Source organism: Hippocampus guttulatus, chromosome 7, assembly GCF_054856545.1.
Source record: "Hippocampus guttulatus isolate MCC_2025c chromosome 7, RoL_Hgut_1.0, whole genome shotgun sequence".
In the NCBI taxonomy this organism is placed as follows: domain Eukaryota; kingdom Metazoa; phylum Chordata; class Actinopteri; order Syngnathiformes; family Syngnathidae; genus Hippocampus; species Hippocampus guttulatus.
This window is the reverse complement of record NC_141267.1, coordinates 5,643,439-5,656,928: the sequence shown is the minus strand read 5'-3', so window position 1 is coordinate 5,656,928 and position 13,490 is coordinate 5,643,439. Positions and strand designations below refer to the sequence as shown.

The 13,490-nt window shown below is 43.1% G+C and overlaps 3 protein-coding genes across 23 annotated transcripts in view; 2 read left to right on the top strand and 1 right to left on the bottom strand.

Annotated features, from left to right (window-relative positions):
* dock7 (dedicator of cytokinesis 7) overlaps positions 1-954 on the top strand; it is a 62,014-nt gene extending 61,060 nt beyond the window's left edge. For all 15 annotated transcript variants that reach the window (XM_086115054.1, XM_086115053.1, XM_086115052.1 and 12 more), the window contains one exon: positions 210-954. In XM_086115054.1, the coding sequence (XP_085971180.1) occupies positions 210-252 (43 nt within the window). In that variant the 3' untranslated portion in view covers positions 253-954. The remainder of the gene's footprint in view (positions 1-209) is intronic.
* Positions 955-2,818: 1,864 nt separating this feature from the next.
* Positions 2,819-9,335, bottom strand: usp1 (ubiquitin specific peptidase 1). 3 transcript variants are annotated; one of them, XM_086115249.1, is made up of 9 exons: positions 9,232-9,335; positions 7,376-7,559; positions 7,041-7,188; positions 6,104-6,205; positions 5,861-6,030; positions 4,949-5,622; positions 4,189-4,347; positions 3,747-3,945; positions 2,819-3,671 (listed from the first exon to the last, which is right to left on the bottom strand). In XM_086115249.1, the coding sequence occupies exons 2-9, from the start codon at positions 7,513-7,515 to the stop codon at positions 2,948-2,950; spliced, it is 2,316 nt and encodes a 771-aa protein (XP_085971375.1). In that variant the 5' UTR covers positions 7,516-7,559; positions 9,232-9,335; the 3' UTR covers positions 2,819-2,947. The 3 variants fall into 3 exon arrangements, with proteins under 3 accessions (XP_085971375.1, XP_085971374.1, XP_085971377.1); XM_086115248.1 differs by lacking the exon at positions 9,232-9,335 and adding an exon at positions 7,982-8,114; XM_086115251.1 differs by lacking the exon at positions 9,232-9,335 and adding an exon at positions 7,982-8,114 and having other exon boundaries at positions 7,041-7,185.
* Positions 8,819-13,490, top strand: part of kank4 (KN motif and ankyrin repeat domains 4) — an 89,769-nt gene continuing 85,097 nt past the window's right edge. For 3 of the 5 annotated variants that reach the window (XM_086115242.1, XM_086115246.1, XM_086115241.1), the window contains exon 1: positions 11,355-11,583. The gene's annotated coding sequence lies outside the window, so the exon portion shown is untranslated. Of the gene's footprint in view, positions 8,955-11,354; positions 11,584-13,490 lie in introns of those variants that run through there. The other 2 variants (XM_086115243.1, XM_086115244.1) reach the window with 2 other exon arrangements.

Sequence of the window (13,490 nt, the reverse complement as noted above, 5' to 3'; positions counted from 1 at the left end):
GTTTCACCAATTCTATATGGAGTCAGCATGCTAAATCCATTTTTCTGAGGGAGCCTTCTTAAGACGTGACTCACAAATGCCGATAAGAACTCAGAAGAAGATGCCTGTGACAAAAGAAACACGTCATTGTTGTCTGTTTCATTTTTATAGTTTTTTTAAAGGCTGCAAATCTAAACTTGGCCTCCTTTTCTCTCTCTCCCCCTTTCCAGAGATTCTTTCAGCAGATTGAGTCTTCGCAAAATTGACATTTGAAGATGACGGGAGTACGTACGCACAAAGCGCCACCAGAAGATGCAATATTAATTTATTCTTGAGTGTAAATAGCAGCGTGTTCAGAATGGGTCACCGTGTTTGTTACTGAAAAAGGCTTCAAGTGTTCCAACTTGGTATTTCATTCCAGTGTCTTAACTTGTTTACACAACTCGATCAGCAGGATGAACAAGTGGGTCTGATTTTAAAGAGACACCTTGACCTTTTAAGATTTGGGGAACATTTTCCCCAGAGGCTGCCTTGGTATAATGTAAGCCATTTCTCCAGAGGTACGAGACCTCGCACGCTGTGAGCTCCCAAGCAACTGGTACCAGCAATGTTCACATCCCGTTATTGGTTCCAAAAAGTGCCAAAAAAACATTTTAACGACAAATTCTAAAAATGCAAATGTCAAGGTGTCTTTTTAATAAGTTTGGGGAAAAAACGGTATTTAATGAGTGCACTTTTTTTTGGTGTTGTTTCTGGTGTAGCAATGCATTTCACAACTTGAAAGCTAAAGTTATGTGGGAGAGGGATGATGAAATGACAATTTGCAAAAAAATATTATTATTATTTATCATATTGCTTTATCACATTTTTGTTAAAACGTCAATGTTTTAAAGTTAGGTACTGAAAATGTATAATTTTATGTAGTTCTGTTTTGTTAATTTTAAATATTTTACTAAATAAATATTTTAATGTTCAGGCTGATGTTGGTGATTAATTTGTGCCTCATGCAAATGATTGACAGCACAGGTGTCAAAGCCCGCGAGCCTGCATGTTTTAGATCATCTGAATCTGTTTGTTGGAATGGGGGAAACGTCGAAAACATGCAGGATAATGGCCTCGAGGACCAGAGTTTAACACTTGTGATTTAGAGTGTAGAAGTCAGTCCTCCTCAAAGGAAACCACAACTTAACCAAGACGTCTCTCTGACTCATTGGCTCTTCTTTTCACTTTGAGGGCTTTATTTTCTTGCCCGGCATAAGTGCAGTCTAACTGCGCATGTGTCGAGTTTTCTTTCTTTTGATATTTTCGTAGATGGGTGTCGATAGAAATGTGCTTGCGCCAGTGTGGGAGTGAACACAGCTGAATTCATTCCCGACCAATCAAAGCAGGTCCTCACGTTAATCTCTTCGCACGCGGTCTACATTGCGAAAGCAAAACAAACGCACTCACTGGATTCCATGCAGGAGATTGACCTGCACTTAGTATGTTTATGAAATGAATACATTCGAAGTTAATAATTATTTACAAAACACAATCGTTATTAGTTCGAACATTAAATATCTTGTTAAATACAAGTTGTACCTGATTTATAAATCCGTCCAGTAATCAGTTTTTATGTTTAACACAGCCCAACTTCATTGGAGTTGGGTTTGTTTCACTTCACTTTTATCTCACGTTGATGTTTTTGTGACAACTCAGATCAAAACAATACTAAATAAACACAGGCGGCCCGGTAGTCCAGTGGTTAGCACGTCGACTTCACAGTGCAGAGTTCAATTCCAGCTCTGGCCTCCCTGTAAGGAGTTTGCATGCTCTCCCCATGCCTGCTTGGGTTTTCTCCGGGTACTCCGGTTTCCTCTCACATTCCAAAAACATGCACGGCAGGCTGATTGAACACTGTAAATTGTCCCTAGGTGTGAGTGAGGGCGTGCATGGTTGTTTGTCTCTGTGTGCCCTGCGATTGGCTGGCAACCAATTCGGGGTGTCCCCCGCCTACTGCCCGAAGACAGCTGGGATAGGCTCCAGCACCCCCCGCGACCCTAATGAGGATAAAAGCGGTTCGTCAGATGAATGAATGAATGAATAACAAACACAAAAAAATGTCACTATTTGCAAAATAATTTGCTAGATAAATTACCTTTGCGTGAAGTGTTGAACTGTGTTTTGTGTGCCTGCGTTCATCAAGGATGATGATAGGACTTCATGTTGTTTTTTTTTCATTTGAGAAAAAAAAGTTTTATTGAGTTAGAGCTGCCGGTATTTAGCCATGTTCTCACACCCACACTGCTTCCCCATACCACACTCAGTGTGGACCAAGAGCTGATGACACTCCTGCCATCTAGTGGTGATTTGTCATGCTGAAATAATTCCCACAGCCTTCTGACGAAAGTACTATATAGGGTTTTTTGCAAACGTATTTTTACGTTTCGGCATTAAATGAAATATTAAGAACTTTGTTAAATTTTATTTTTTGAGGGGGGTTGTTCACGTTTATGTAAAAACTAAATAATTCACCACTTGGTTCCCTCAAATGGTTTTAAAACAGGCCATACAAATGACAGTGTTGTAAAATATATTCTCTTTAACTACAACAGGGCAGCTGGGTATTGCTTTATAAATGGGAAGGCTGACTAGAATACTTCCGCAATTCTAGAAATAAATACAGCACTTTCGTTCAGCAAAAAAAAAAAAAAAAAAAAAGTACCCCTCACCCAAAAAAAAAAACACCCACCTTTATTACCCTTGCTTAGAAAATGTCCAAAGTCCAAGAGAATGTGAGAAAATATTAAAAATAAGAATAATAAGTTCACTTTTGGCACAAATCCATCTACTGCAGACGTTTGAACATTGACAACTTTTAATCAGGCGCTATTTAGTAATACGTCCGTCGTGATGTGTGTGTTTTTTGCGTTCCATTTCGTATTTGAAAATATATACAGAGCACATCTTGGGGTAAAATGCAGTGCTGTTAATGTCCCGACTCGGGGATTCGCTTATAAAAGAGCAAGTAGGGTGTTGAAGAGGAGCAGGTCTGAGGGGAGCAGGCTTGAATGAAATCTTCCTCCTTGACTAAATGCACTTCTGAGTCATCGAACAGCAGCCATTTGCCTTCGTATTCGAGGAGGTTTTTTAAAGCCTGTTGTTCCGAGGCCTCCTCTTCCTCACGGGAAGTTGTCCCTCTCTCCTTTCCAGCCTCCGCCTCCTTTTTCAGCTCGACTTTTGCATGTCGTAGAGGTTTTCTTTGCTCTGATTCGTCTTTCATCCCACCATCAGTCACTCTCTCTTCGTGCTCGACGCCGGTCCGACTCCGTTGGCCACCCAAGAGTCCGACCCCGCCCTCCGGACGCTTCTTACTTTCTGGTTTGCCGCAAGCAAAGCTCGAGGCAGGTCGCTGGCTCGCATCTCGCCTGACGGAGACCTCACCATCGTCGTCGTCCCGCACTACTTCTTTGGAGATGTTTTGCTGCTCCCTTTCGCACAGCCAGAATTTGGCATCCTTGAGGCCACTCATGCGGACGTAGGCAGTGTAATGGCCGCTGCCAATAGACACGCCGCTGTGCATGACCACGGCAAAGAGCTCGTAGTTGTGGCCTTTGCTGGACGAGCGTGGCATGCACCACTCCTCCAGAGACAAAGTCAAGGGCGTCTGCAAGGGTGTGTTCACCTTGGAAAGACCGGCGTACGGGTCCATTCTAGAAAAAGGGAACATATGTTCATGAGAAACGCGGCTCAAAGCGAGGAAGGTATTGACCGGTAAAGTGACTCACTCCGAACTGCTGGCGGAGAAGCGCTTCAAGTGAATGGTGACGACTTCGGGTGTTTTGTCAAAAAGAAGACTCCTCTCGGCCTCTGCGTAATGGCGACACGTGTCGCAGAAGTACTTGTCCTCTCCAGAAATGCGCTCCACCGACGCAAACTGCCCAATGGCCCATTTCAGGGTCTTCTCTGGTTTTGGGTATGGAGAAACTGGAGACAGAACATTTTGGTTTGATTTTTTTTTTCCAATTCATGAGGTGACCATTTGTTCACTTCATGTGTCTGAAGCCAAAAGACAACAGGTCAGTCTTCTGACCGGTGGAGCTCTTATGTGCGTCTTGCTGATCTCGGGTAAACCACTATTGCTGCTGTACGAAATTCCGTTTCAGACTGTGGCCCTCCCGTTACCGCTGAGTGGAAATGTGATCTATCCCTGCCGTGATTTCTTCTAACCTGAAGAGAGATCGTCCGAGCTGCTGGGTTGCTCCTCCTGCACGGGGACACTGATGTCCTGGAAGTCCTCTCGCCTCTCGCTGAAGCTTTCACACTCCAGACAACGAGTCCGTAGAAGCAGTTGGCCATGGAACAAGTGCTCCATCAGGTCTAGGCCGTCTGCAAAGTCAGAAACATAAACATTCATTATTGTACATGCGAGTGTATCAATCTCAGCAATTTATGTAGTAGAACGTTTATTTTCGGTACAACAAACAATGCGAATTGAGGGGGACAGGGACTGAGCCGTGCAACAACCTGCGAGTAACTGACCCCCCCCCCCCCTCAAAAAGGGTTTGAAAAATGTAAACGTTTTAACTGTACATTAATACCCCACAAACGATATATTTCCAAGCTCACCTTACATTAGCCTTTAAAAAAAAAAAAAAATCACCTTTTCACGTATGCCCGAAATCGCTCCAAGAAAGCAACACGTTGCAGTTTATTGCACTTCAATTCAAAAAGTGAAACTCGTTCAATGAAATCATGAATTTGGAGCTTTTGTTGGCTGTAAGCTTTAGTCATCAAAGTTAGATTTAAGAAATAATTTCACTCTGTGTGTAGTCAATCTGTAAAATCTGGGTCTTGTTTTATGAACTGAAGTTCCCGCAATATTCTCATTTGGAGATGAATTTGAAGTTCTGCGGAATTGTATTGTACAATCCTTCTTGTGAGGATAAAGCGGATCGGAAGATGAATGAATGAATTTTTCATGTCCTACCCTGATGAGGTGGCGCCTTTTGGACCTGCTTCCCATTTGGAAAGATGACACTCTCACTTTTCTTCTCATCTTTCGTTTGGCCTCCGTCAGCTCCAATGTTCCTTTGCTCCGCTTTCGTTGAGATTTTGGCAAATGTCGAGGTGAGCTTCCCGACGGTGCGAAACATGGACATGATGCTTGGCTGTTTCTCAGCGGGCCTCAGCCAGCCCAGTTTACAGCGTTTCTTCTTTCTCCCATCAGCCTCTTTGAATGTTTTCTCATCACCGTTGGCTCCTTCTTCTCCCAGCTCCTCGGTCTCATCCTTCTCTTCATCTTTGTCCTTTGTGTTTTCCACAGCGTTATCACGAAATGACTTACTTTTGGAGCGGGTGACCGGTGCGCTCAACAGATGCTCCTCCTCCACTCCAGATTCTCCAGACTTGGGCTTTTTTTTGGCATTGCCCATCTCGGTGTCGCTTTTCCTTTTTCCAGCCACCTGACCATCCTCGTTGACGTCTCTTTGGGATTCTGACCCCGAACTGCTGTCATGTTCCACTTGGACCTCGGTCGCAATGGCCTCCTGCTTTTTATCCGTCCTAATAGTCTTGCAGGCCTCCTGTATATGACCCAAGATGCACTGCAGAACCTCTTGGGCATCATGCTGAAAATAGCCTTCATACATCGGGTTCAGTTGCCTGCAACACATCCAAAGCATAAAAATTCTTTATGCGTCAAACTTACTCTTCGACGTGACAAGGAATCTCAAATAATCAAGGAAAATCAAGACTGCTTCTTCCAATATACATTCACCCAACTTAAGAGTATTTGTACATTTTCCATTCATGAAGTAAATCGGTTGATTGCAAAGCTTCCTTCAAAGCAAAATTCAGACCGGGTGTAGTACAGTTTCATATTTTCACCAAAGGGATTAACCTGAGTGTTTTAAGAACTTCACGAGGCGACGTGTCTAGCTCTCGCTCGCTGAAGCTGTCGGTGTTGAGCAGAAAGTCGGACTGCAGCTGCTCCACGGACCTTATCAGACTGTGGAAGCTCGCGAGGAGCTCGATGTGTGCCGGGAAGGACTCGGGAGTTTCTCCTGCTCGCTATCAACAAAATTGAAGGATACAAGTATGCTGGAGACAAGAGTGTGTGAAGGGGGGAAAAAAATGTGCTGACCTCTTCAGATTGTTTTGTTTCTTCAGTGGGTTTAGCGTTGCTTGTAGACAACTTGTACAAGGATTTGATGCCTTCTTTTAACCCTGGACAGTGATAGAGCACCTGCGGGGAAAAAAAACACGCATTTACATGTCATCTTCAACTAGGACTTAAAATTTGTACTTTCATACCAGTCCAAATGAAAAATGTAGTGGAGCACCTGTGGCATCATTTATAAAAGTGTGTATGTGCACACAAGCTGAAAATACAATAGCTGGTGCACCAAAGAAAACAAAATATGTGCCCTCTTCCTTTTTAAAATCAAACACAACTTCATTGGAAACATGAGCTGCAGGCTGTGCCCTCAACATGCCCACATTCTATCATTCGTCCATCAATCAATTTCTATACTGTTTATCCTGATCAGCATTGTAGGGAGCTGGGGCCCGCACCAGCAGCAAAAAGCAAACTTCAGCACGGATTGGCTCACAAATATTTCCCATGGCACAAGAAGAGACACTGAGTTACAGCTGTACTTACTGATTTTCATTTGATTGCTTGATATTCATTCTTTTCAGGCTGTCAGACTACCAGATAAATATCGTTTTGTGTCTTGGACCAGGCGAGACGTCATACTACTAAATTCACCGTACGGGGACGTTACCGGTACATGGCGCAACTGTCAGACATGTATGCCTGTAGTTCCCCGATTGTAAAATGGCCTCCAGAGAAAGGAGTACCAATACATTGAAAGAACGCCAGGTATCGGTACTTGCCCACCGTAATATTCATGGCCGAGAGGTTGTTTTTTTTCCCCCCTACACGTATTTACAGTAATTATGACTTTACTACTACCTTGGTGTCGTTTTGGTAAAACAACAGCGCGTGTTACGGCAGTACTGTAGGAACTCCGCAATGAATTGAGAGTCCGTTGTAATACTTTGAAAAAGCAACTAACCTGTAAGATGCTGTTCAGATAGCAGGTGTTTCCCCCGTTGCTGAGCCCCACAAACGGCAGCACGACATCTCTCTTCTCATATGACAGTGGGAGATCATCCGGCAAGCTTGGTTGCAGAGATTGCGCAGGCACGACCTGATCACAGCTGCTGAGAATTAACATGCCATGAAATCAAGAATGGATTATTGTGTGACCTTGGTTTGAATGGCAATAGTCTCCTCATCCCTGAGTTTTGGTTATACACAGGCAACTAAATCACAGCAAAATAAAAAAGGCTTAACTTCCAGCATCTGCATATTTGTCAGACAAACTTAAAGACACACGTGTTCACTGACTTGGCATCATCTGCTTGAGGTTCAGAGAAATCCAGGGCTCGTTTAGTTTCCTTCTTCTGAAAGAACTTCAAAGACAGTTTACTCCTCTTGATGGGGCTCACCAGCGAGGCCACGTCTTCTTCGCCTTGCAGACCAGGCATCTTCACACTTCACAGGCTGTCCCTTCTAAGAGTTGCAACATCCCCTGTGTGGCAAAAGGAAGAAACACTTTTCATATCGTTTGAATGTGCTATTACTTTGCACAAAGGTTCAAACATAAAGGCCAGAGCGCACACGGATACGTCCAACTGCGCTGCAAACACTGTATATTCATACATGCAGACATGTAGACGTACAAAAGAAAGTGGGTGGTTCACAAAAACCAGTAAATCAACGACCGCCGAAGAATTACATCACCACCGCTGGTTCGAATGCTTGGGACAACACTTTGCGTTTTGTCCGTTGCCGATGATTTTTGTAGCAGCAAGCACAGAATATCGCCGACACCAAGTTCCAAAACTGGGTCACTCATAACCGTGAGGCACAACAACATCCGCGAAGATAAGTTTTTCGTGGCTCCATTTTAAATTATTGAAGTCCAATGTAACAACAAACTTATGATCGTACCTTAATAAACTACTGCGGGCTTAATCTGAATAGATTCTACAGTAGTTTTCGATTAAAACAACATTTTATGGACGCTGCACCAAAGCTTGGCGCTTTTTCTCCAATCTACAGAGCAGCAACTGCTACATCGCCGGTGTATACCGGCCGACTCAATCAAACGTCGAATATTTTTTTTAACATGAAATTGTCAACTATGATACTACTTCTATTAAATGCGATTACCCTCAGTGTTGAATACAAGGCATTGAAATATATAATAAGGTGAACATTTGTCTCCAATTAATCTGGCGTTTTTATTAGACACCAATAACCAGTTTAGGCCCACCGGAAGCCATTTTTGTAGTCCTCAATTTATTTTGGGTATGATCGGAAGTCACTGTTGTAGTTGTCCAAGATTAGAACTCAAGCTGTGACGTGTGGTGCCATGTCCCAAAATAGTTTTGGTATTTAAAGCAAATGTTTCACTTTGAAAATGGAACAATGCAGTTATGAACCGTAGCTATATTTGCGTGGTTATCCTGCAGACGACGCTGTGGGAGACCAAAAAGATATTGATCGTGCAATGGTATGGCAAGAGCACAATACTTTTTTTTAAGTTACGTTACTAGGCCTCTGTTTTTGTCAAGTTTAATAATGAAAGAGAAATAAAATCAAAAGAAAAAACGCAATCCAGATAGAACATGGTAATTAAGTTGGCGTGTAGCAGTGTAGGGTAGCAAATAGTGGTAAATGATCCACATTGTAATTAAAAAAACAATATATTTTGAAAAGAAAAAAGTTCAAGCTACCTTCACTGTCCGCGTAAAAAAATCTATGAATAAAAAAAATACATTAAAAAAAGACGATGTCCCCGTTCGCCGGCAAGGGGCACTCTTGTCAATGACACCGTCACGCCGTCCAACAGCGTTGGTCCACAGTTACTGGAGCATCTCCACATCTCAGTCAGCTCGAGCTATCGTCCACGATTTGAACGGTAAGATGCCGTTTACGTTTTCTTCGCCTATTGTTTTATTTTGTTTTTTTTTTAACAAAAGAGCGAAAATGCTCAATTGCTTCAATGCGAACGGTTCCTTTTCATCAGGTGCAATATTGCACAAATACGTTTATATTAATGAGGCGCGGATGTAAAATAGTTGTTTTCCGAAGAGGCTCGCATCACTTTAGTGCTGTTGGAGGAAAACAAATCAACAATGTTTAATATCTCACGTGCACATCAGTACGATGATGCTGAGTAATAGCTGAGGTTCTACCGTTTCTGCTGATGCTGCTGCAGAGAGTCTTCGTGGACAGCAGCAACTACATGCATCGATGGACGAGGAACAGCTACAGCTTCCTTAAATCGCTACCAGCCGTCTGGCTTAGTCACCAAGTGATGTTGTAATAGTCTTACTCGTGAATTGCACTAGTAAGGAGGTGCCACACCTCCCGTGGGTATGTCATATGGTGGGATTTAACAACAGAGGTACTACTTGCTTGCATCATCATTATCATGTTATCTCTTCATTTTAAGATACAGGATTCACGAATGGCTGGCTTCCACAATAAAGCAGGACGAGGCACAGCTCATATACTGTATCACATAAGACATCTTGATTTCAATACTGTGCTGACATTGACAGTCTTTAGTGAATAGTGATGCACAGTAATTTAAAGGTCAGTGGGTATTTGATCAAGGATGGTCAGTGAGCTGGCAATTACTTCTTCAAAGTCCATCAATAACTATCCCATTGAGGCATTTTTCAACTCTTTGTTACTTTTCATTCTTGATGGATTGCCCTGCATACCCAGTTGATGTTGGCGAAAATGTTATCTCAGTGAACTAAGTTAGTTCTTACTGAGCAGCAGATGAGCGTGGAATGCATTTCTGTTGTCAAAGATTGGCTTTGATCAAATGTCACCAGCAAGCAAATGGTGTCATTGATGTCACATATCTATGTCCCGAAGAAATGAATAACAATAGATCAAGAGTCTGACCTTTTACCCGAAGAACAATGTCTCAAAGTAACACTTAATGTAACAATTCATTGATGTTGCATTGTTTGATATTTTGTCTTCATGACAGCATCTGGGTTGCAGCATGGTGCGGCAGTGGTTTGCATGTCTGCTTCACAGTCAAAAGGTCCAATGTTCGAATCCCAACTAAGGCCTTCCGCTGTGGCGTTTACATGTTCTCCCTGTGCTTTTGTGTGCATATTCTCCTCCCAGTCCAAAAGGATGCATGTGCAGTTTGCTGAAGACTTTAAATTGTCCATAGGTGTGAATGTGAGCCTCAATGTTATTTTTCGATATGTGCCCAGTGTTTTTAGCTGATCCACAGCACAAATAGTAGAAGCAAAGCACATGAAATATGTTTTGGGTGGGGGAAAGGAGCTCGTTTTTGTCATTACATACAAGCTGTCCAACATTGAGCACGCACATTTTAACCCAGCGGCCACCTGCAGGCAATTCCCTTCCCAAGAGAATTTAACCCTCAACCTGTGCTACTAATGAGGGCCATTGTCAATGCACCGTACAGTAGGGTTGGCCTTTATCAAGGACGGCTTTGTCCCAAGAAGCACGAGATTCCCATTGGCTGGAGGAGCAGAGGTAGAAGGGTCAACAGTTCCAAATCCCCGTGTTTCATGATGTAAAAAACACCCCCCTTCATTCTCCACCCGCAATGTTTCCCAACAGGGCAAGAGGGGGAAAATGAAGGCATGTTGACTGCTAGGCAGACGTGCACTCCAAGAATGTTACATTTCATTACATGCAACAGTTCACCTGGCAGCATGCCATCTGTTTTATTATAAACTATTACGCAAATAACAATCACTTCCCTGATGTGCGGTAAATGCTCCTGAGGTCAAAGTCATGCGTCTTTCTGTACTTGCAACTCCAGCGTATACAACTTTGATTTTATTCATTGTGGTTTTTAGTTGTGCTTGGTTTGTGATGCTGCATCTGTCGATGATACACCCATGACGATGGATTCGAAGACTTAGAAAACTGAACCGCCATGATACTCTTGGTATTTTATGATTGTACTTTACCATAGCAGCAAAAGTTGACCTAATTGGCCCTTTCTTGAGAACTCGTGCAAGGATTTCAGTCCTCAATACTTCAAACACAAAGGAGGAACAGCAACGCTTTAAGGCTTTCTTGACATCTATTGATGGTTGCTGGATCGATCTCATGAAGTGCAGCGGTACTGATGTACCCGTAGGTGTTGTGGCCAAAATGAGATCTTGGCCAGCACATTCACATCTTTGCTCACTGCACATAGTTTGAGAAACTCCCGTGTGATGCAGGCTGAAGAGGTGGGTGTGTCCACTCAGCCGCTCTGATGTTTGAAAGCCGCAACCCTTCCATCCTACTCAGTCTGCCCTGAACTCTCGCTGCTCTCCCGTTTCACTCAGTCTGCCTGTCTGCCTGCTCTCCAGTGGAGTTTCACTTTCCACTGTTCATCAGCACCAAGGATACATTCTCACAAACACAAACGGACACACGTCTCTCCTCGCGGGCACGCTTTTGCAAACAATTATTGTGGGAAGAGCTCGAAAGTGAGAATCCAGCACTGCTGAGGCGCCATTATTTTCCAAAGATTTCAAAAACAAGCTGCAGAGGTAAGGGAAGATCAAATGTGATTCATGTTTTTTTTTCTCTTGTTCACTCAGTTCCTTACTCAACTGTTGATGTGGACCCATGTAACATTTTACCCATAATTGTGCTCTTTTCTTGCTTGTTGTTACAGTCTCTTTTTCACCATTTCATTCACTTGTTTCATGCTCTGTCTTTGGACTATATATTTTATGACCACTGTGTCAAAGCATTTTATTTTAAAGAGTTTATTGTGTCTTTTTATGGCCCTCCCATTTGTATCCCCAAGCCCACATTTAAGTTTATACCTACCAAAACCAACACATTTTGGTTGTTACTCCCATTCTGTGTTGAAGTTCTTCCTTTGTTTGGTTGCTTATTTGTGTTACTTTGTTTTTTTGTTTTTGTTGGGGATTTATTTAGCACATCCGTAAGGTAAACCGTGTCCACGGGAAAGACTTTCGTCTGAGCACATCCTTGCACTCATAAAGGAAAACTCTCTTCTATTTCATACCTTGTCTTTCATCTCTCTTGCTACGCCAGTTGATACCATTTCCTAAGCGTCTCATTATCTGTGCCAGTTTTGAGTAAAGTTACCTGCTGGCCTGACTAATGTCTTCCAGCTGGTGCCCAACACGTGCACATGTGCGTGCAGTTACAGTACACGCATTTGAGAAAGTAGGCCCACACCAATCAGATAGGAGCTGGAAAAATTGAAGGAATGGGTTTAGAATGATAATATGGGCTCTCTGAGATCTGCATGCATTCACTCTGCATCTCTGCTTTGCCTGCATTTCCTCTTTCTACCCCCCATGCCCCTTACCCCCCCCCCCCCCCCTTTTCTCCAGTCTACTCTCTTTACAATCTTTCTGCCTTCCCCTATCTCTGCTCTCTCAGCGAGTGCATGTATTCACAGTCAGTCTTGGCCACTATTCTGCATGTCTGCAATACAGAATCGGCCACGGTTGGTTGGCACGCCACAGCTAGACAACATTAAAACATCGACACATTCCCATTATAGAAGAGTTGTTGGCAAGAAGCCACAGTGCCACTATGTGTACGTGCATGTGTGCCCACATACAGTACAGTCTCTATCTATATATCTATCTATCATCTTCCATCTAGATTTGAATCTTTTTAATGAAACCCCAATGGCTAATGGGTGTTCACTATGCATATGCAGGTCAAAAGGTGCCCATTATTATTCAAACATAGAGCGGTTCAGGTAATGGATAGATGGACGTTGTCAATTGCAATATGTTTTACTCACATTTGTGCCTCGTCCGTCGCTCTGTGTGTATGGTCCGGTACGTGTTTGTGTGTCAGTATGATTTCCTGGGAAGTGCTGAGAGGTGGTTCATTCTGGCTCATGCTGTCGGCTCATGGCGTTTAGAGGCCTCGCTGTAGTGATGCAATGATGTGTGATTTGCAGAGTGACACTGGCAGAATTATCTGTGAGATGTGACTGAGAATCATACGCCCACGAGGTTCTTTTAATGACCATCCGATGTGAAAGTTATTTTTTCCAGACTCTCGCTGCACTTTGTAGGCTTTTGCATGATCGTAGACCTACTGCTCGAATATTGTACAATCCAAACCGACCTGATTTATCAAAAGGGCTGGTTCCCAAACCATTATGTAAATCCATCGTCAGGTTTGGTTTATACATGACCCGCTCGATGTTGAATATTTCCGAAAACTAATATCATTGCAGTTGCACTCATTTGCATGAATTGTGAATTAGATCATCTTGTTTTTGTTGTGGAAAACAGATAATGTCAGTTCTGTGGGAAAGATTTCCCAATCTGGATGACCATGCAGTTGCACGTAAAGTATGCGTGCACACACTCTTTGCCCTCCCAGTACACGTTACATAGACCCTTGCTAGAAACACAACTAATGTATCATGAGGCAAGGCAAGCCAAGGTAGCTG